The sequence below is a fragment of the Epinephelus fuscoguttatus genome, linkage group LG15 (genome assembly GCF_011397635.1).
Source record: "Epinephelus fuscoguttatus linkage group LG15, E.fuscoguttatus.final_Chr_v1".
NCBI classification, from domain to species: Eukaryota; Metazoa; Chordata; class Actinopteri; order Perciformes; family Serranidae; genus Epinephelus; species Epinephelus fuscoguttatus.
Genome location: NC_064766.1, coordinates 6,162,554 through 6,185,799, shown reverse-complemented (window position 1 = coordinate 6,185,799; position 23,246 = coordinate 6,162,554). Strand labels below are relative to the sequence as shown.

The following is a 23,246-nucleotide window of genomic DNA, read 5'->3' as shown; positions in this document are numbered from 1 at the left end:
AGCCATTGATGATGCAACTACATTAACTCATGCTTAAGCAACACGTCAACAGAGACTCTGCAATAATGCAGCTGGTCACACTGTTGCATTGTCACTCGAAGTGTGAACACAGTATCAGTGTGCACAGTAAGTATGTGGCTCCATAAAAATAGACTTTGATTATTGCTTTGATTCAACAAATACAACAGCAATAGCTCTTGACCAAAGGAACAGTTAGACTTTTTTTGCACATAGTTACTGTAGATGTGTGTCACTTTGTGTGTAAACCATGGATGTTGAGAAAGAACTGGATACAGTGTTGGAGGTAGGGCCTCATTCATTCCTATGAAAGTTGTTCAGTGGCGCATAAAGCCAAAAAAAATTGACTTCCAAAGGCATAAAATTTATACGCATCTTTCAAATTGTTGGGCCCACAGAGATGGCGCAATAGAGACTTTGCCGGCCAAGCAGCCTACATTCAGTTTATCCCTGTGCAAACTTGAATGGGGATAAAATGATTCAATGGTGTGCCTCTTCTAGATTTCTAAATGTTATTGAACTAAATGAATCAAATCTCGATGTTGAAATGAGTCTTTTCACAGGTGTAAATGGACCTGCATTTGCATAGCGCCTTTCTAGTCACCGACCACTCAAAGCACTTTTTACACTACGAGTCACATTCACCCATTCACACACATTCATACACTGGTGGCCGAGACTACCATACAAGGTGCCAGCTGCTATTCAGTTTTAACACACTCACACACCAATGGAACAGCCATCGGGAGCAATTTGGGGTTCAGTATCTTGCTCAAGGATACTTCGACATGCCGACTGGAGGAGCCGGGAATCGAACCGCTGATCTTTTGATTGGTGGACGACCTGCTCTACCTCTGAGCCGATTGTGACCACAGACTACATAATAATGGACGGCATGACAGCTCCCCAAAAGAGACGCCAAAATATCTCAATCGCCCCCTGGTGGCTGGCTACAGTGCAGGTCATAAACCCCACCCCCTCCATGTTAGCGGAGGGGACATGGGCCAAAGATATAAACTCTAAGAATGTGTCAAATAGTTTTTTCCCACAGATGGTTTCTGTCATTTTATGTAGAGCTTATCATGCTGAGTTCATTTTTCTTACAAGTTTAGTTATGTGATGCAGTATAAAGGGGATTTGACAGCTCTGTGTATTCATGTTCAAAGGGGCTGCCCGGGGATGGTCAGACAGGTGTATGGCCGAGATAATTTGGCTACATTTTTGTACAGTGGGAGTAAGTGGAGATGTGTTGTCCATCTTTATATACAGTCTATGGTTGTGACGCTCAAAAAACTGTATCCACTGGATTTACAAATGTATCTTTCATGATTTAAGGCCATGGGAAAGAGGCAAACGAGACTATGAGGGGCAGGAAAAGAAGCCCTCCAAGGCATGTTATATGTATGACTGTTAGAGGTAGCTAGCTGTCCTGATGAACAGTATCCAGCTGTCATACAGTAGCCAAAAGGGGCCCCATTTAAGGGGATTGAGCACTGTATAGTACTGCCTTTATGGGAGGTTTAGGAGGGTTTCTAATTCAACCAGGAGAGACTCATTCTGGGAGAAAAGAATATTTATTTGCATGAGCACATAAGCATGAGAAATGTTAAAAGTCTTTGGCAATGAGACCCCATCGTGATGTCATCTATTCCAGGAGGATAGTAAAGACGTAGTAGATTAGGGATCCCCTCCTATGGAGTCTAGACACTGGTGGTGGTAATGGTGGTGAAGAGATGAGATGAAGAGGGAGCTGAGGATCTGAATGTGAAGAGGAGTGGGCTTTGATGAGCTTGTCCTGGGCTCTGGATGAGGTGACTGGAGGTGAATGGGGCTGAGGAGGGCGCAATGATTCCACCTAAAATGATGGCTGACAGGAGTAGAGAGAACAGATTTAAAGATTGGCAGGAGCAACATAAATGGCTGAAGGACATCGTGGCAAAGTTTGATAGGCTCACCGGGAGTGGAAACACCCATAGTCAGCTGATTGGTGGAAGTGGTGGGAGTGGGATAGAGAGAATTGTGAATGGATATAGCATAAAGAAAGTCTTCCTGATTTAACTACACTGAAGCTTTTTTGCGGGGGCCCAAACATTTACCTGGTTTGCGTCATCTAAGGTTGCACCTTTAAGGGGACTAATGTGTTATGGCAAATTCAGTCTACCTGACCGAACGAGATAAACCTGAATTCGTTTTTCAACTTCAGCACAAACTGGGTACCTTTTGTAACAAAGACAGAATATTTATAACCACTAACTCATATTAGTCAAACACAACTAGAGTTTGCACAACTAGAGTCTCCTGCAAACAAGTTCACTTGTTTGCAGGAGGAGCTTTGTGAATTTAAAGTAACTATATGGCTGTTGACAGAATTGCCTTCAGGGTCATTTAAAGAAACTTAGTTAAAGTGGGTCATGTAAGAAAGAGGAGAAAGGACAGTAAACGTGGACTGCGTGTGTTACCATTCACTGATTGACAGAGACAGACTGCTGCAACAGCTGAGTCTCAGCCCAGATACAGTACAAAGGTTACTGCTAATAATACATGTGCAAACACGCACATGCAAATTGACTCACTGCATCTAATTTCACATCATTGTTAACACTTAATTCATGACTTTTCTGTAACACTGTTTTTGTTGGTGCTGCTGCTTTCTCTCAGCCTCTCACTCTGCTCACAACCAAGACTAAATTAGTCAGAAATCCTGTGATATCCATATCACTACCAAGGAACACATGTCATTAGTTTAACCTCTCTCTACCCTTCAGTCATCTCAGTAGGAGCAATGTGACACCTTCAAGGCCCAGGAGACATATGACAGGGCGAGAACATACCCTGTGTGTTGAAAAGGGTGAGTGTGGGTGACAGAGAAGTCACAGTTACTGCGGATGTTGTTTGAACAGGGGAGGAATTCTAAAGCTACAACCATTGCACGTCTCTCAGGGTAACTCAGTGGTAGCTGTTGCTGAGTAAAACACAGTGGCAGCCATTTTATTTCTGCAGAAGTGATCCAGAGATGGCCAGTGATAGTCACATGGAAAACCTGTAATGCAAGGTCAGAGAAAACTGAAACTCAACTCGCCTTTCTGCAGCTGCAAGAAAAACCAGCAAAGCAATGGATACATGGTTTGTTTGCATTGTTTATTTGGCTGTGGCAAAACTACTTTGCACTGAAACTACTAGCAGATACATTACACTGTACTGAGTCAGGAGGGGGAGGAGCACTATTGGACTTAAGAATTCCATGCTTGGATTTCAGAGTGTGCACATATTTGCAGTCTGTGGAATGCAAGGAGCCAGCTGTCATTTCATTCATGTTACACTCTGAGCATGGATGCCGAACACTAGCAGCTAACACCAGTGGACTTCAACTGGACTTCAACAACTTCCACACAACCAGCATCTTTGGATTTCTGGATGTGAATGAATCTTCCATCAACGCGCCAATGGATCAACTCTCAAACTTTGAAAATATAGTTTAGTTTGTATAGATTGATTCCAGCCAGATTTAAGATGCTGAAATGTTCCGTTATGCAACAGAGGTAATCCACAGCATCAGCTAGTGTGTTAAGGGCATTCTAGACAGGATTACAGGCGTATTACATGAAACAGTGCATGCTATTGAATCTGAGGTGGATAACACGCTGCAGTATTCAGAACCAGCTGCAGTCCAATTTCATATAGAAACCATCAGTGAAGTTGCGTCCTGGTCAGAGGATTGGTTTTGGGTCCAGATGTTCCTCAACACGTTGCTGGTGGTCCTGACGGACCTGGCGGCCCGGCTCCTGGGTAACACTGTGTTTCGGCAGCACTTCCACCTGTTGCTGTCAGGAATGGTGATGTTTGGCCCTGCGCTGAGCTTCTGGGTCTCCCAGCACAGCATCTTTGCCAAGAGAAGCCACTTCCTCTACAGGTGAGGCTGCTTCCTGTTTACTTCCTGGTCGCTTGTCTACTTCATACAAGTGGTATTTTTGTGCCACTGAGTTACCTACACTGTCTGTTACTGTTCAAAGATAATAACTGCTGGCACTCTGAAGACATGTCACTGCTTTGATAGTTTGATTTGTTAAAAGCTGTTGCACAATATATCCAATGTGTTTAAGAGTAGTTTATTTGTGTTTCCTCCTCTGTGTTAAAGTGTTGACACAACACTGCCGTCATTTTCATCAGTTTCCTGGGATAAATCTAAACCAAGTCATGTATTTGCCACAGTGACAAGTCTTTACTGTGCTGTAGTGCAGGTGTGCCCAATCTTCTGGCAGTCATAAGCTGTGTTCCAATTCCACATTACATACTAATACTGCAAACTAAGTACTCATCTGCATAGTATGCTGTTTGGCACTGCTACACAGCATTTATGTTTCATCATCTTACAAAGTTGTTGTGGTGAACTTCTGAGCAGTTACCTATTCACAGATTATTGGTGAATAAATTATTATAAAACATTGTTGTAAAAGCACAAAAGCCTTAAGCACAATAGCATTCTTCAGCAGTTGCAATTATTCCCTGAACATGAGTTTTTATAAATTTAAGTTACAAATGTTGAAACTTTCAATGTCATTTTGCGAGAACACCCGAATGTTACCTTGCCCAAAATCTAATACTGTAAAAAAGACATTTAGTCATTTATCTCGCCGTTGACTATTTAATCTGCAATTTCCTATGACCTGTATCCCAAACACACACCATGTGAAACTGTACGTGGGCAACTGTGCACTCAGTGGGTATGGACTAGTTAATCCTATAGTAAATCTTTATTCAGATATCATTTACAAACTCATTACTTAAGCAGCTGATCAATGGTCCAGTGTTGGTCATGTACAGTATAATGACTTGATCTTGTTTTCTGGTGACAGCCCTTGAGGCTCATTCATGGACTGAGACCGAGAATAATTGATTAATGAGAATGTAATGCAATGTTAATCAGTGTGAAGTATGAGAGAACTTGAATGACCTCTTAATGTAACATAATTGTAGGTGAACATGTGAAGAAACTAGTGTAGCACAGATCCAATGTTGTTTACAGTGTTTTTGTGATTAGTCATGCTGGTGTACAGCACATGTGTGTGATGAATATATAGTACTGGATTTCGGACCCCAGGAAGACTAATTGGTGCCACTGGCTAATGGGGATCCTTTTAAATATATAAATATTTACACATTCAGTAGTCAGGGAGGACATTAGCATTCATTTGGATAATAGATGTAGAGCAACAACCTCCACAAACTCATATCTGTTTTTTTAGCTGCGAAATGCTCCATTTTATTCACCCACTAGTCTCTAAATGGGCTTGTCTGCTGTTTGGTGCCTGCCGCAGCTGAAACAAGGTTGATGAGAGCACTGAGACTGAAGCAAAACTGAATTTGTGGGCTATAAAACCAAAACAATGCGCTAACTGAAGCTGACAAGTTGAGGGAAACTGCTGAGTCATGTGATAATTCTCCATAGGTTCAGTAGCTACAAGTGATCCATTTCACATTATACTCAATGATATAAAAATATGCTTAGTTCAGCTCAGCTAAAGCTTACAGCTTTACCCACTCAATATAATGAAATAGTGTCCTAAAATAATGACTTATCACAAAATTATGACTTGGAATCTAAAATACATGAAAACATCTCAAAATAATGACTCACATAATCAATTTTGTGTTTTTAGTTTGTTTGTTGAAGTATAGGCCTAAATAAAATGAGATTCAGTAAATTTACAAAAAGAGAGAAAAACTTTCTCAAAATGACATAATATCTCAAAATAATGAGAAACATAATGTGTCATTATTTTGAGCACATTTCTCATTAATTCAAGATTACAGGATGTTTTTTCATCAGACTGAAATGAACTTCCATACAATGGCAGGGTGAATGTTATAGGATGTTAAACAGAAACCATCAGAGGATACCAGCCTGCTGGGTCTTCATAATTACAGTTATTTGTCAGTTAATGTGGCAGTGGTGTCCTCATGGTTAACTACTACACTTAATTTTCACATTTTCAACATGACCAAATCTAATTTATCTCATTTCCTCCACCCACACTCTGCAATGTCTCACTTAACTTCTAAAACTGTTCCCATCTCTCCTTTCCTTCTTCCAGGATGTTCTTGCGCTCTGGTTGGGGCTGGACCTGCATCTTTGTCGGCTCCTTCGTCTTTCTCCTCTCCTTCTCCATTCGTCGCTCCCTCTCTCTGTCCATGCGTCACCTCTCCCGGCTCGGGGTGGCTGGCGGGTTGTGGCTTGGTTTCTGTAAACTCCTGGACCTTCTAGAGAACACCACAGGAAGCTGCTATGAACCTTTACTCAGCGGCCCAGAGGTCACCAACGGGCAGCCTCTGCTGGTGTTGAGGGAAGGGGAGAGTAAGTCCGAGTGTCTCAAAGCTGGCATGCTGTGGAGGGGCTATGAAGTTTCAGAAGATGTCTTCCTCCTGTGTCTCTGCTGCCTGCTGCTGGCTGAGGAAACAGCCGTGTTTGGACCTTATCTGAGCCTGGGAGGGATCTCAGATGCCCCTCTGAGGATCCTCTTCCTGTTCTGTGTTCTCCTGCTCTGGCTCTGGATCTTTCTGCTGCTCTGTCTCTTAGCTTACTTCCCTCAGTTCCCCACTCAGCTGCTAGGGGGCGCTCTGGGATGTCTGAGCTGGAGGGGACTGTACCAGGGCTGGTATCGCCTGGGGCCCAGCTGGTACTGCCCCGGGAGACCTGGACAGGGGCTGCTCAACACTAAGACCACCGGTGCTGACGCAGAGGACGCACAGCTGAACCATGATCACTGCAATTAACTGATGAAACAAACACATTTTAACACTGACACAAAGATGAATCATGAACTCTCAGTGGTTGTTCGGAGATGATTAAGATGACCTGTCCGTTTGTGTTTGTTGTCCTCTTATAACAGTAAGACAAGAAATCCTGCTGAAACTTGGAACAGACAAATGGACAAAAAGTGAACTTTCAAAAACGTATCTCTTTTTTTCTAATGTGTGACAATGCAGACAATGCCATATCAAAAGGCTCATTTCCTGTGACATCATAACAGGAAGTCAAAGTGGATGACAAGAGAAAGTCCATAAGACAAGGATTTGGGACAACAGACAGCAGTGTCCGTTTACATACAGGCTGGGAATGTTTGAGAAACCCAGACTGTACTGAACCACAGCTTAGATTTTGTTTGCAATGCAGAGAAAGGAGGACTTGCTGAAATGATTTGATGGATATGTGACATAGTAATTAACAACTAAATTTCAATTCAACACTTAAAGGTCCACTGTGTGTGATTAAGGGTTATAAACTAGCAGAAATCGAATGTAATATAATAAGTATGTTTTCTTTCATGTATAATCACCTGAAAATAAGAAACCTGTTTTCCTTATCTTAGAATGAGCTGTTTCTATCTACATAGCAAGCTGGGCCTCATGTATGGAGATCGCCATATTGCACCCTAGCAGCAACTTTTGAAGCTAAAAAAATAAAGCCAACATGGGAAGTGCCAAAAACTGCAGTTCTTTTAATAACCACTTGAGTCTGGATCCAATAGACAGTCCTGATTTACAGCAGGAATAAACATGTTTACATCCTGGTGCAAAGAAACAGTTGTGGTCTCTATAGCTAATTTCAACATTCATGACAACTGTACGGGAGCTGAATTTTTATGTCACTCACCTGGCTTCAAGTCACACATAATTAAGGGCAGGCTACTTTGAGTGACAGGCTGTCTGCTGACAGCGTCTTCAGCTTCTCAGATCTACCCCTCGTTCCTCCACAGCTCCAGCCTCTCACCCAAACATGGTCACTTATGGTTCCAAAAAAGATGGTGACTGCTGACATGTCAAACTTGAGGCTTCAGAACAGGAGTCCACAAACTAATGGGTGACATCACGGTACAGACTGTGCTTGTATCGCTATGTTTCAATATCCCAGAACGGACAAACCAAACACTGGCACCATTTGCTTTTTTGCATTGGCCAGCATCATTAGAAGCCCCTCTGCAATGAGCAGCATCAGAAAAACACCTATTTTTTAACGTGAAACTGTTTTATTCAGTGTTTTTACTGGTTTAAATCACCGGATCTGTTTGTTTTGGAGAGAAAGAGACCTCTGTGAATAATTTGGCTCCCAGTAAACACCCCCTGAACATCTGGATCTTAAGTTATAATAGAACAGCGGTGAGCACACATTAGCAGTGCTGGGCTAAGGGAAAAACACTGATTTGTAACATGAAACTGCTTTATTCAGTGTTTTTACCGCTGTAAATCACTGATGTGTTTGTTTTGGAGAGTAAGAGACCTCTGCAGATAATTCAGCTCCTGGTCAGAACCTCCTGAATGTCTGGATCTTAAGTTATCAGAGAAAATAGGGGAGCACACATTAGCAGGTGGTGGGATAGGAACCAGTCTGCGACATGCAAAACAGCGTTGGAGAAACTGATTTGTAACATGAAACTGCTTAATTTACTGTTTTTATCAGTTTTAATCACCTGGTTTTGTTTTTGAGAGGAGGAGACCTCTGCTGATAATTTTGCTCCTGATAAGCTACTGAACATAGAATATGTAAGACATTGGTTGAGTTTGGTTATACATTTCCTCCATTGTTCAGATGCATTACTGTCATTTGTGCTCTAAGCCTGCAAATACAGTGATTAAAACTTTAAATGCATTCACCTACCTTTCACTGAATCCTTGTTCTCTTGACACAGGTCTCTTCTCTGTTCACCCAACCATTGCCAAAAAATAAAAATAAAAAAATACACAAGTTCAGACACTGATTGTAAATTTCACACAAGTCCTCTGCATACAATATTTTCAATCATGTTCCAGATTTGGAGAAATTGGTTTCTGCTATATTGGTTCATTTACTGTGTGAGAATAAAGGCAAGGCAGCGAACACTGAGGCAATTCAAAGTGATTTACACCCCCCAAAAATACATTAGAATTACACTCAAAAACAGTGAGTGCCAAAAATCAAAATAAAATAAATCAAATAGAACAAAATGAGATTTTAACAGTGACATAAGGTGAAATTAAATGCATATAGAAATGCACCAAAGGAAATGAAAGTGCACTAGAGAAACCCATCAATCAAAGGCACAGGGAAACAGCAGGGTTTTCACCATCAGAGATTGAGCCAGGATGGTCACGGAAAACCTGGAAAAATCACAGCATTGCACAATCTCATTTTCCAGGCCTGAAAAAGTTATGGAATTGGGTAAATCCTGAAAGGTTTTGGAAAAGCCATGAATGTTATGGGTAATGAAGTTGTTAGAGTAACCTTTTGTGAATATCCTTTCATGTACAGTAGTATAAAGAAAAAATTATTGTCTGTACCTGCTGAGATAACGTAGCTCCTCTATGTGTCACTGCATGACCATCATGTATGTTTCGTCAATTTATCCTAACAGTCTCTCCCTCTATATATGCCAGCTATCTGGAATTATGTTTGAAAAGAGTTTGAATCTGATATGTTTAAATGACACTGGGGCAAGAAAACTAATGTGTTGTGTGTGATAAAACATGTAAGGTCATGAATCCCAAAGTTTCCATACTGATGTCCCACTAGTACTTTTAAACTGTACTGCACTTTTGAGATTGAGTAATTGACGTGGCCAGCCAAAGGCGGTCAGTTGTCACTTTGGTTTTATTCTTACTGATCGGCAAAGCCTTGTTTCTACCAAGCAGTCCAGTCCAGTCATTTCCATAATGTAAAGTTGTGGATGGTACCAATAGAACCGTCTCCATTTAGGTCACCCCTCTGTTGAGGTACCTAGCACATCCATCCAATACTACAAGATGAACCTAGAAACACTACAGGAGAATGTTGTGCAATAAAGGTCACACATAAAATGGGATTATTGCAGTTCATGCTTTCACCAAGGCCTCCACAGCAATATGCAACTCTAGTGATAGACACCAGAGGCACCATTAGACTTTTCCTTGTTTTCAACATAAAAACAGAACTAGAATTACAGTTACACTTAACATCCATGTGTGTGAAAACATGGATGCTTCACCCATATCTTCCCCCTGGCAAGACAGAAGATCTACAAAATCAGCAGTTTCAAGGTGGGCACCCAAGATTAGTGTCAACAATTCAGTATCTGACCAAATGTCTCCCCCTCTGTTCCTGAGATACGACACTGACTAATGGCCAGAAAAGTGTTTTATGAGGAACATTTTAATGTCACAGTGAAGCTGACCTTTAACTTTTGCATTATAAAATGTCATCACTTCATTATGCTATCCTATTACACATTTGTATGAAATTTTGTCAGTTTTGGCTCATAACATGTTTTGTAAGGTCACAGTGACCTTAGCCTTTGACCACCAAATTCAAATCAGTACATTTGTGAGTCCAAGTGGATGTTTGTGCCAAATTGAGTAAAAAAAACCTTCAAAGCATTCTTGAGATATCGCATTCACTGATGGACAACCTGAAAACATAAGACCTACATATCTTTAAAAAAGTACACAACCTTTATTTAACAACTCTAAAATGCTGACTGACAATCCCTACCACACTCACAAGAGAGACTTTTTAACTTCTGTGTAAACAAAAGACAGAAGACCATTTTACTCCTAAATTTGTTTTATTGATAAAACGTCTCCACAAAGAAAATATATACAAAACCTCAGCCATCAAACAGCAGAAAATAAATGCTGCGTTGACATCTGATACAGCAAGTCAGCTGAACCTCACTGAACCATTACACAGTTTCACAGCGTTCAAAAGCATCAAGAGGTTGTACCATCCATCTATTACACTGACAGACATCTAGCTTCTTGTCTGGAAAACAGGAATAAATTACCTTTGTGACTTATTACTGTTAGGTGAACTCAGTGTCAGCATCTGTCCATACTTTTACATCTTTTACTTCAGAAAATTAAAAAACTGAGGAAAATTCCTTCATTAATTAAAAAATGAACAAGACAAGACAGAGTGATATCCTGCAAATACTTAATTATCATAATGACCATCATTTAAGGCATAGTTTGAACTTCTGTTGTGAGAGGACGATCTCTTCTTTAAAAGTCAGGGCCATACCCAACGAGTAAAGTTAGCCTTTGCTGGTGTTACCATTTTAGCATGGATCAACAAAAGTGGCAGAGAAGTTTGTTCCTTAGTGATATCATTAAAATGGGAAATAGTGACGCATGACATTCAGTTTCCAACGCTACATCTACTGTGTGCCAGTCAACAGCAGAGAAGGCTACTTCAGCTCTTCCTCCCAAAGCCTGTAGCTCTGATTTATACTGGAGTTCATACAGAACAGTTTGCACTAAATAGTAAAGTCTCTGATTATTAAACACCATTTTCAACATTACCATCTTGGTAAACATTAAAAGTGAATTGTTTGTGTGTACTTTAAAAAGGGAACAAGTACTTGGGTTTAGAGAAGTACTGAGACAGTGAACTGAAGCTGGCCTTTTTAAGGTGTCAGTGTGGTGTTAGATCATGGCAGGTTACGGGAAGTACAAAATCAAAGTATTTAAGGTTTAGGAAGGGATCAGAAGAGGAATTATCAGGAGAGGGAGGGGATAGGGGAGTTAACAGAATCCAGGGGCTCCCAGTGACAGCTCATCATGGCGTCATACAGCTCCTCGCTGCGTTGCATAAAATCTTTGTTCCACTGCTCCACATCACATTCAGGGATGAGCTCTGTAAAATACCACCAAGCAATGATTGGTACACATCCTCAGTATATGGTTATCTGTGCATGCAAACAAAAGGGCACAAGGCTAAAGTCAAAGTAATAACGCCATAAACACTGGATACCTCATTAGTTGACGATATAGTAATGCACAGGGCCCTTCTGAGGCGCCAGACAACCCTGAAGTTGTGGATTTATCAATCATATTTGTGAACAGTTACTGCTACCCCTCTTAAAAATAAGACTTAAGGGACAGTTCAGATTTTTTGAAGTGGGGTTGTATGAGGTATTTATCCACTGTCAGTGTATTATATACAATAGATGTCTGGTGACACGCCCCCTGTTTGGAGAAGCAGACTGAAGACTAACATGGAAGCTAAGCAATGTACTGTTGTGGAGGTGTCAGCAACAAAATTTATTTTAGCCACCTGAAAAAAGTCCCACCTGTCAGACACTAATTTCCAATGGGAAAATGAAGCCCTTATATCAGTCTATTCAACGCCAGACTCCATTGAGAAAAGCTAAGTTTAAGAGTGTTGAACACAGGAGCTGCCTCAGACAGTTATTCTGTTCGTGTTATTGTGTGACTTAAGCATTTTGAAGGGTTAGTTTGGATTCACCAAAGTCACACAGTAACACAAACTAACTAACTGATAGAGGCAGCAGTAGACCACAAGCTCCTGTATTCAGCAAGCTAAAATTACTGTTTTTGTTAATGGAGTCTGGTGCCTTTGATGAGAGCATAAATGGGGAACTGAAGCTGTTTATGGCTTTCCTGGTCGTCAGACAGAAAGGTGAAGCAGTGAAAATACTCTCAACGTAGCATACACTTGAACTTGAAACTTATATTGATTTTTTTTTTTTTTTTTTTTTTTTTAGGTGGGACTTTCTTAAAGTGACTACAGTACATTTTGTTGCCGACAACTCCACAGCAGTACAGTGCTGAGCTTCTGTTTCAGTACTACAGCCTGCTTCTCCAAACTAGGGGCAGGCTTACCGCCATCGAAAAAAATCTGATCTATCCCTTTAAATCAGTGGTTTCCTGCTAATTACCATTAAGATATGTGATAAACATAACCAGTTATGGTAAATATTGAAATGTTCGTGTCAAGGTGTTCCAAGCATTAAGCATCTAGGTTGGCAACAGGAATGCATGTACTTATACATAGCATATCTTGTACCATAATAATGGAACACAGAGGTGGGCGGCATGGCCAAAATCTTCTATCATGGTATATGTAATTGTATATCACAGCAAAGGAATATATCACAACTCATTATTTTCTTCTTTATCTGGAACTCCCATACAAACAAAAAATAACTAAGATCCCTGGGAATAATAATTTCAAGTGTTACAGATTTCTCCTCCTCCCTGTCTGCCCAAATCAAGTTACTTTGTCAGGCAGCTGGATTCAGGAGATTGCAAGATCATCAGATCACAAGATTACGTGAGAATCCAGCCCTCATCAGCTACATAGTCTGCTCTGAATAGCTCCTGGAGTAGAGATGGTATTACCAAATCTCTACTGGTGGACACATTTCTACCTTTGCGTGGTATACCATCACATCGTCCAACCCTAGTAGAAAACAAACAAACAAAAAGAGCTTTTTCATGATAAAAAATGTGTCTTACCTTCTGCATTATCTTCCTCCATATCTCCACCCTCCTCATGGCTCTGCTGGGGGAGATATTAAACAATGGGAATGTCATATCACATTAATAAAAAACATAATTTAAAAAAATGGTGGAACCCTGGTAATCATGCTACCATCCAAAAGGGTATACATTCAAGTATGGAAATACACAGTAGTTTTAGTAAACACCTCACTTTTGTGTACAAACTGCTGTTTTATATGATTTTTGAGTTCTTGTGTGTAGACATATGAACATTTTATTTCTCCAGAATGGAGAAATGACACTGTACTAATGTAGGACCATTAGAGGATTCCAAAATAGGGTTTAAAATGCAAAGTGCTTTTCAATAACAATTTCATCTGTGTGTTCAGTACAGAGTGCATGTTCTGCCCAACTTAGCACATAATCAGGAAATTGAGCATAGCTGTAGTTCAGGCAGGACACATTGTCAAGCTCCGCTCACATCCCAGCTACATCAGCTGATCTCAAACAGCCAATCAACTGATGGAGCAGCTGATTGATGGAAGGGGGTCAGCTGATAGATCACATGATTCCTTTCTATACAACCATTTGGCAAATCTCATTCAGGGCGCCTTATTTAAACTACTCTGGCCTGCCTATTGTTGCTGCTTCCTCTGCAAGCCACTTTGCAACCCACCTCCACCCCAGCTCCTCCTTTTCATGTTGTGTCTGACTTAGCAATGCCATTTCTGTTTGTCATTGATGCCGGCTCTGTTCTGTTACCAGGGGTTTTTTGCTGCTGCTCTTCGTCGCTGCTGGTCTTTGCCGCTACTCTCCCAGCTTTCCCCCCACAGCAATACGAACACTCAACTCTCTCTGTTAGCATGCATATGGACTTGTTGTAGTTGTTAACTGTGTTGTACTATTGTTGTGTTCATTGTTATGTGGTTTATTGTTTCAGGTGTGTCACGTTGTGGGGGTTTTGGCTACAGGGCTATTATTTTCCGCAATATGCTCTGTCGATGTCTGTATGCACTTTATTCATGTATGTCTGTACACACTTGTTGATGTTGTGGCTATGAAGCAGTGTCCTGTATATATGTACCGAAAGCAAATACCACCGACTCTGGTTGTGTGGCAATTAAAGTTCTATTCTATTCTATTTAGGCTTTCCATGTAGGCGCATGGAAGGGCAGGGAGGTTTGCCCCCTGAGGCTCCAGGAACACACCGCAATAATGCAGAACATAATCTCCTATAAAACCACAAACTGCCATCTAGGGCTGTACCCAAATATTCGGATATTTGTTTCTATGGGTAGGTATTCGTTATGAAAATTTGGTATTCGATATTCCTTTTTTTAATTTGCTTTTTTTTTTTTTTTTTAAATTATTATTTTTTTTTTTTTTTTTTAACAAATTTTTTTGGTGCTAAATGTAGTCTTTTTGTTGTTGGTAAATGTAGGTTATCAAAAAAAATCAAAACTTTTAAATTGCATTGTTAAAAATGTGAAAATATAGTATAGCTTACCAACTGAGCTTGTGCGCACGGCATGCTTGAGCGCATCCGTCTGAGGCTGTGGATCAATGCCAAGTTTTACCACTTTATCACTATTCCCTCTAACTTGTAGCTGTTTTTGTTATCTTTTGAATTTAATATGAATTATGGAACCGTTTTTGTAAACATTTGTTTCCCCCGTTTTGTACAATAAATTATCGTTAAAAGTTTCAACAAGTTTCTTTTGGAGTGCGTGACACAAGTGTGTTTTGAAAACGACCGCGGATTGTCACGTGCTCAATGCATCAGTACCTTCGGATGCCATGACAGTAATAGATTATAGATTAATAGATTATAATAATGTCAAAATATCATTTACAGACCGATTTAAGAGACGATCACTGCTGCCTGACCCGCAGGTCCATTTGCTGGTCCCGCGGGTTACGGGTCGACCTGCGCATCACTACTCAGCTCAGTCTATAAGGCTGTACACAACAGTAAGGCTATAGACATTATATTCTATTCAGGCTAGCAGAACCAGCAGCGCATCGGCTCTACAGTGCGATGTTGACAGTTTCACACACGTGTGTCACTGTGAACAAGACTGAGTGGACTCTTCATTGTACTGGGGACAACTTGATGGATAACGAGGCCAAGCATGTAAACAAGTCCATTTTGGAGATGTAACAAAGTGGCCTTTATCTTCACTAGTGGAGGCTGCCTGCTTGCCATTACTCAAACTCTTTGTATTCACTTAACATCCTAGACGATCTCTGTACTGATCACACACATAAAAAACCTTCAATCAATTCTTTTAAGCATGTCAAAGTATTTCCTTCACCTCTACAGCTCCTGACATGTCAGTGGGTGGCATCCCCATGGGAGGTGGTGGCATCATGTGGCCAGGTGGTGGGTATCCATAGGGTCCATAGTTATAGTTGTAGCCAGTGTTGTAGCCGGTGTTATAGCCAGTGTTATAGCTGCTGTTGTAGCCACTGTACTGGTCGTAACCACCCCACTGAGAGTAGTAACCCTGACCCCCGTTGCCATGGTTGCCATAGTAACCGGACTGGGTTTGGTTGTAGGTGCTATGGTAATTCTGGCCTTGGCCGCCGTGGTAGCTGCTCATCTTCTGACTGTAACAAAAGAAAGACAACAAAATTTCATTATTATCTGAAGAGATGAGAGTGAAGGGCACTTTATATATGCTCAGGTCTTTGATTCAAGATTAATTTAAAAGATAATGTAGGTTATGCAGAAGTATGTGCACCCCTTTGACTGTCATCATCAGTTAGTCAATTACAATTCAAAACAAATTTTGACCTCATATAAAGACATTACATTTTGGGATTGCTGCACCTTATACTTCACTCTGCTTAACTTAGACCTGTTGTCCTTGTCCGTGGACACTTTTATGCACCATCTAGCGGACGGAAAAGCACAATACACTAATTGATGTAAAAACAAGATGGCAGCCACCTGTGCCAGGTCAGTCTACTGCTGATCCAGACACAAAAGTGGACAAGGTACAAAGCAAATTCTGTGTTTGCAACTTGTTTATATATGCTTTATGTGCTGGTGCAGCCATTTTCTGCTGCAGCTACTTTTTAAATCTTGTATTACCCGTTGTCAAAACGTTACTACTGTATCGCCCATGATCCCATCCTGCCGACTGTCCCGTTTATAAAGACATTGTTTCGATGCTGTTACTACCTCAGCTGCTGGCTTAAAGGCAAGACATCTGTCCCCCATTCCGTGATTATACCTTTTATATAGAACAAGGTGGCATAACAGCATGAAATTCCCGTCTTGAAAAGGCAGTGTAAAAGGGGTGACATGCAGGAGAAACAGGAACACTTCATGACCACCAAGGTTCTTGAATAACAACCACAGAATCATAGCATTGCAGGAAGCCACCACATACCCTGGTCAGTGTCTTACCTCTTTGCTACAGCAACACTGAGTCTGAGCGGCTTTCCCCCCAGCATCGTACCCTGGCACTCTTCAATCGCTTTCTTCTGCTCGCTCTCTTCCCCAAACTTGACGAAGCCGTAACCTCTGCAGGTGAAAAACAGTTACACCTCCTCTCCACACCAACACACACTCCATACTTGGCATTTAATGGCCACTTATAATGAGAAACAGAATATAATGGGTATTATTATGGTAGAACTGAAACTTGTTGTTTTACTTTTAACATGAGGTAGCATCACTTGAATTGTGAGTTGCTCTTGCTTAGCCTATATGGGGAAAACAATAGTTTTAGCATAAGACGGCAAGTAAACATTTCTTCAGCCTTTTGTTCGAAAATAGATGAAGATGGTGGTCAACGTCCATAGCACTGCTTTTAAACAATTACACCACAAGAAACATTTTTATATTATTGTATATTTATTACAATAATATTCACACCAGGAATTTATACAACACACCAAGGAAACAATGTGTAGTTCAAGAAATCATTTGTAGTCAGACTGACTGAGCATTTCTAAAGCTATGTTGCTGTTGGGTCCAACTCTATGAGCTGACATACCTGGAGTATCCATACTGGTCAGTGACAACTTTGGCTCCCTTGCAGGAAAGATACTTCTTAAAAACTTGGTGTAGTTGGAAGTCATCCACCTCAGAAGCCAAGTCGCCCACAAACACTGAGAACTCCGGCCTGAGAGAGACAGAAACTTTAATCACATACTCCTTATACACCAATACCCACCAAGTATGAACAGGGCAGCTGGCTTTGTTACTGTTTTTCCTCTTTAATTAAAACCAGAGAAATTAATGGGAAATTTCCTTGGTCTGAAGCTTCACATACTATAACCAATATTAACAACATGCACTCTTGAAAGGACATGCTACTTAATCCCACCACAAACATCCATAAGATAAAAAAAAGCTAACCTCTAGCCCAGCATACCTTCAAACTGGAAGCAGAGATGCAACTGAGGTATACATGATTCTGTTTTGACTTTAAGTGAGAATAATCCTACATTTCCCCTAAAACCTGTCCTATCCCATCCCTTTCCTGTTTATCTGAAGATGTAGCCCAAATATCAACTTTCGAACACACTAAAATTAAATGAGTTTGGTGCAGCGTCAGAATTTCTATAAACATATTTTGTTACTGCATTTTTTAATATTGAGTGGTAAGTGGGAGCCTGGGAAAATACAATATATTATTGTAAATCCAACATGACAATATTATCATACTGTTTTATCATTTTTCAAGATTCTGTAGTCTAGCAATATTTTTTTAAGCAAACTGTGACTAAAGAGTAATAAAGTTATCAAAGAGCATCTTAACACCCCCATGAAGTCCCCATCAGTGAGCGTGTTTACATGCACACTAATAAACCGATCATTATCTGATTTCTGGAGTTACCTGACTATTCAAGTGGTCATGTAAACGGCATAATCCGATAGGCTTTATCACATAAAAGCCATTATGTGATTATGAGAAATCAGATAAACACATCTAGCTTTTTCCCCAATAGTCAGATCATTCGGTGCATGTATACCCTTTAATCTGGTTTCTTTCAGGTTTTGCTATTTTATACTCCCACTCCACTACATTTTAGAGGGAAATATTGTACGTTCTACTCCACTACATTAATCTGACAACTTTTGTTTCCTTTAAGATAAAGATTTTACATAAAATAATATATTTTTATATTCTCAGTGTTTAAATTGTCACTTTTATTTTATCTTACTTATATGTTATGCACTTTGTATGACAAGTTTATATACAATACACTTGTATATTGCACTTTGCAGTACTTTTACTCCAAAACTACCCAAAGTATATAAAATTGGCTCCACATTGATAAACTACACATTAGAATGCTCTCACATGTATTTGTTAATGATAACAACAAACAGTACTGTAAGAATATAAGCTGTCAGCATGATGAGTGCTTTATTTTGCAAATATATGACTTGCATACTTCGAGGTTTTTCAAGGATATGAGTACCTACTGTAACAGGAAGTTTGAGTTTTATGTCATGTACTTGGGGAGAAATCCAACTGAAGAACTGAATCATGTAAACCAGGTTTTTCTGATTATCAGATTATTGAAGTGCACGTAAACCAGTCAAATCGGATTATTACCATTACCTGATTATTCCCGGTTATCTGATTATTGTGCACATGTAACCGTGCTCAGCTGGCTGTGGTCAGAAGTAAACAGACATGAAACTTTCAACAGCAGAGGGCAGTGAAACACTGCTTTTCAGCCTGGTGTTATAAGATTGAGAGTACTGCACTCTTGTAACATTATCGGACTCACAGGGGACCATTTGACAAAACACAAGAAACAAAACCACCCAATACTAGAAGATAAAATTCTGTCTTATCCTTAACATTAACACAATGAGTAAGCCTGACATTTGGAAAAACAAAACAAAAACAAAAAACAAAACAAAACAAAAAAACGTAGTTAATTAATCTCACCAGTTCTCAGATGTTCCCGTATTCTACAGAATGTGAAACAACATTTCAAGTATTTCATTAAGGAGTAAGTTAATTCACTTTGTTGAAATGTCCTCTCAGGTTAAATATCAGGTCATAGGAATAGCTGATTGGTGGACTTAGTAAAAAACGTATAAAAAAGGGACCTATTATGCTTTTCCCTATTTTCTGTCAAATATATAGTGTTACATCTAGGATGTTCATATTAAACATGGCCAATGTTTCAAATAATGAGGTAAACGTTTTTATAAGTAATCCCTGTGAGCAAAAACCTTGGGCCTCGGACCTTTTTGAATACTCTGTTTACAGCACTTTTTTTCTACTTTGGCTACAATATGACATCAGCTCATGACAAATTTCTTTATGTGATCATCTGCTCCAGGCTACCTAAAGTGTTTACATCACGTAGCCTACACTCCCACATGTTAACATCAGGGAAACATGTAATCTTCATTGCAAGTGTTGTTAATATCTCCCTGATCTGAGATCATATTCATCCAGCATGAATATGATCTGAGATCATATTCATGCTGGAAAATGTCCAGTCATCAAGATTTTGTTTTAGAAGGTTTTTTTTGGTGATTTTTCACAGTTGAAAGTGCAGCTATATGTTACTATGTTATAGTAATTCTCCTGCTGCAAGTACACCACTACATGTAGCTACATGCTAACGTCAGGGAAACATGGAACCTCTGTGGTTGATGTTATGAATTTCTTCCTGAATTCTGATCGCATTCCTGTTGTAACACTTCTGATTGTAAAGATTTTGGTTAAGAAGCTTTTATTGATGATTTAACTAGGCTGCTGTGATGGTGCAGAGATGCCAAGATACAGAGGGCCTGGAAATGCTGATCAGTCAGTGCAGATTGGGCTTTTTCAAAAGGGAGGGCTTAAAGACACAGGCACTAAAAGGGCACAGACAGAGAGTGAAGGCAGGTGTTCCAGAGACAGCATGAGGAAAATAATGTGTTTTTGAACACTAAGGCATGTAAAACATATTCTAGTAGAAAGCCAAAATACAATTATGAACATAAAAAGAGCAAATAGGTACCCTTTAACATAACTTTGGACTCAAACAGTAACATGAAAAAGTTCAATGTGAATGGTATCTTACCCTGCCTCTGGCCGTTTGCCGTAGGTGGCATAGTTTAGCTTAAACTTCCGGGGCTGCACGGGGAGAGAGAAAACACAGACACTAAGCCAACCTCAAACACCAGAGATGTGTAGTATAGCACTGATATTGCTGGAAATAAAGAGTGGAGTTATTATGGTTGTTGTTATTTGGGTTTACATACCTCCACCACCCAGACCAGCCTTTAGCCCATTCCTCAGTTAGTTCCTACCAGAGACTCTATTCACCAGCTTCAAACAAAAGTACATTCATGTACAAGCAGCCTCTCAGCCACCTTCAGCAGCAGGTACAGGCTGGCGGACAGGGGAGCCCAGTAGCTTGGCCAGCTCACAGGAGCCATTAAAATATCAAATGCAGAAGCAAGCGGCTGAAGCTCGCAATTTTACACACCACTTGAGACTGTAGAGACATTTTCAGGCTGGCATGACTTTTTTTTTGTTTTACATCCCGAGACCCTTAGGAACACTTGCTGTCACTGCAGCCAATATAGTAAACAGTTTCACTTAGTATCTTATCTGTAACTGGTATCTCGCATTGCTTCTTTGTAAACGCTTGGTTTTAATTCACTGGGGAAGCACAACGGTGATCATGAAATTAACACAAACAGCAAATCGAACAGATCTGTTGTATTAACAAGAATTCTGGTGTGTTTACAGAGCAAACTTACAACCTCATATTTTATTGACTCATTTAGCTAATCACTACTGAGTTACTGCTATAACAAAGGAAGACCAAGACTAGTGGAGCTCCACTATCCACAGTCAAATCAACAATTAAATACTGCTCAATAACATAAGTCTAATACTGGGGGAAAAAAGGAAGGCAGTATTAAATTGTCAATAATATATTTATGGAGAAACAATGATCATATTTATTGCAGTAAGGAATGCATGAAAGATTTGAGTAAGCATTTTGAAATTACACCATAGAACTGACCGGGTTTGATCCAGGAACCAGTTTTCCATTCAGTCTTTGGACACAGCGGTCGACACTCGCTTCATCTGCCAGCTCCACAAAGCAGTATCCTGCTGAACCACTGCACATGAGGACAGAATAATTAGGAATTGATGCCATTCATGTCATTGTTTATGAAGCACTGCCAACACGTATATTATATGTCACACTAGAGGCCAATGCTGTTGTGTTAAACATCACGCCTCTTTTGATTTTACAATGTCAGCATGCTATCTAAAATCATGCACAGGAGCCACATGATACTGCAGTTATTTGGTTCTGTGTAAAAATGCAAAGGTGGCATTAAGGAGGGACCTTGTAGAGGCCCTATAGGGTGATCTCTATGTAAAAAGGGCTTCTGTAACACCAGTGCTACATGCACCAATATTAATTGCTGGTGCACCTAAATGAAGAAGTTAGGCGCACCAGTTCAACAGGTGTCAAAAGGTTGATCTGAAGCCCTGGGGTTAACACTTTTTAACACATTTTTTCTATGGGAAAACTTCAGCACATCTCATTTCCTAACAGCTGTCTTCATATACCTATCACAGGGATTGTGTATGGTATAAAGTGTTGTGTATATCCTACCCTGTTATCCTGTGAGTGATGATCTTGACTCCAAACGGTGATTCTCCCATAGCACTAAATGCCTGCTTGATGAAGTTCTCATCCATGTATGGGTCCAACTAAGAAAGAAGAAAGTTTTACATGCGTCACATTCACTTGCAGCCAACACCTTTGTTCATAATAGTACTGAAGTACGTGCACATATCTAAATTGTAAAAGCTGTATTTAATGTTTAAGATTGTTACAGCGTGGTTACTGGGTCCTTCTTGTTGATGCTACACAATCAGCTTTAAAGTATTTTAGAAAAACTGCTTAAGAAAATTTCAGTACAATTCATTACGATAAGTAACAAAAAGCTCTTTTCTTCGGGAAACGTTTTAAATTGTTACACATGTGTAAACGTTGACTATTACCATTGACGACGGCTATTTGATTAAGGGGTCTCAAAACCCATAAAAGAGCGCCCAAATACAAAGGCCATCATAACACCTAACGTTAATGCATCGCTGGGTTCAATTCTGCATATCAATGAGCGACTGCCGTGAGCTTGTACCAAGTTAGCTAACGCCTGCTTCAAGGTGAAGGCAACGATGGAGTTAAAGAGGTATTTGGTGAATCATTTGACCACCAATGTAAAATAACATTACTTGTGTTTATCACTGTGTTACGCCAAGGTGTACCGAAGTACCTTACAACAGAGTTTTACAACGTGGTCAAATATGCAGGCTAACTTAGCATAACCGCGCTAACAGCTAGCAAGTGTAGCTAAGCTAGCGTCCACACACTGAAAGACACAGAGATTTCAGACATACATCACCCATCCACAGGCTCGTCTGTCTGTTAAACATCTTGAATCTGGACCACAGAAAAAATAACAGAGGGGTTCGCTGGTGTTAAGAGTTAGGAAAATTTACAACGTTAAAACTTCTCCACACGTTATGCTAAACACATCGGTGCGTGCTTCCGCTTCCGTCTCAAACTGTGACACTTCCGGTGTTATGCCGAGCTCTATAACGTAATATTCCCCCCCTGTAAACTGAACGGCACCGCGCACAGCAGTTAAATTGCAGTTAAATTCTAAGAATGTTGGTACAGCAAACAGATAACCCGGTTTAACCGTCTGAACGACACTTTACTGCGAATTTCGTCTTAAAACCACGTCCCAAAGAGGCTCGACTGGAACTGGTGTAAATAGTAAAAGCTTCGGATAAACGGTCGCGGAGCACCTCCTCATTGCACACATGGCACTGTCAATAGAAACAGGATTTTACATTTTACATTTCCCCTGCTTACTTCACAGATAACAAATATCATCATCAATAATATGCTAAAAATGCATTAAATGTGTTAAAAACTACATTTCTCTGAACTCTTCTCAGTGTCTG

General features: G+C 40.2%; 2 protein-coding genes across 3 annotated transcripts; one reads left to right on the top strand and one right to left on the bottom strand.

Moving 5' to 3' along the window:
* Window positions 1–2,871: 2,871 nt before the first annotated feature.
* Window positions 2,872–9,793, top strand: fitm1l (fat storage inducing transmembrane protein 1, like). Its single transcript, XM_049599200.1, has 2 exons — window positions 2,872–3,928; window positions 6,111–9,793. The coding sequence occupies exons 1-2, from the start codon at window positions 3,750–3,752 to the stop codon at window positions 6,787–6,789; spliced, it is 858 nt and encodes a 285-aa protein (XP_049455157.1). The 5' UTR covers window positions 2,872–3,749; the 3' UTR covers window positions 6,790–9,793.
* Window positions 9,794–10,570: 777 nt separating this feature from the next.
* On the bottom strand, window positions 10,571–22,859 carry trnau1apb (tRNA selenocysteine 1 associated protein 1b). 2 transcript variants are annotated; one of them, XM_049597247.1, is made up of 9 exons: window positions 22,674–22,859; window positions 21,883–21,980; window positions 21,277–21,376; window positions 20,323–20,375; window positions 17,277–17,405; window positions 16,685–16,801; window positions 15,585–15,879; window positions 13,285–13,330; window positions 10,571–11,659 (listed from the first exon to the last, which is right to left on the bottom strand). In XM_049597247.1, the coding sequence occupies exons 1-9, from the start codon at window positions 22,707–22,709 to the stop codon at window positions 11,523–11,525; spliced, it is 1,011 nt and encodes a 336-aa protein (XP_049453204.1). In that variant the 5' UTR covers window positions 22,710–22,859; the 3' UTR covers window positions 10,571–11,522. The 2 variants fall into 2 exon arrangements, with proteins under 2 accessions (XP_049453204.1, XP_049453205.1); XM_049597248.1 differs by having other exon boundaries at window positions 13,285–13,327.
* Window positions 22,860–23,246: the final 387 nt, after the last annotated feature.

Bases quoted from the DNA above. Each gene is read 5' to 3' on its own strand.
- fitm1l (XM_049599200.1), top strand. From the start codon at position 3,750: ATGTTCCTCAACACGTTGCTGGTGGTCCTGACGGACCTGGCGGCCCGG. The intron at 3,929-6,110 runs GTGAGGCTGCTT...TCCTTCTTCCAG, and splicing joins AGAAGCCACTTCCTCTACAG to GATGTTCTTGCGCTCTGGTT.
- trnau1apb (XM_049597247.1), bottom strand. From the start codon at position 22,709: ATGTTTAACAGACAGACGAGCCTGTGGATGGGTGAT. The intron at 13,331-15,584 runs GTGAAGGAAATA...TATCTCCCCCAG, and splicing joins ACATGTCAGGAGCTGTAGAG to CAGAGCCATGAGGAGGGTGG. The intron at 11,660-13,284 runs GTAAGACACATT...GGTATTTTACAG, and splicing joins GGAGGAAGATAATGCAGAAG to AGCTCATCCCTGAATGTGAT.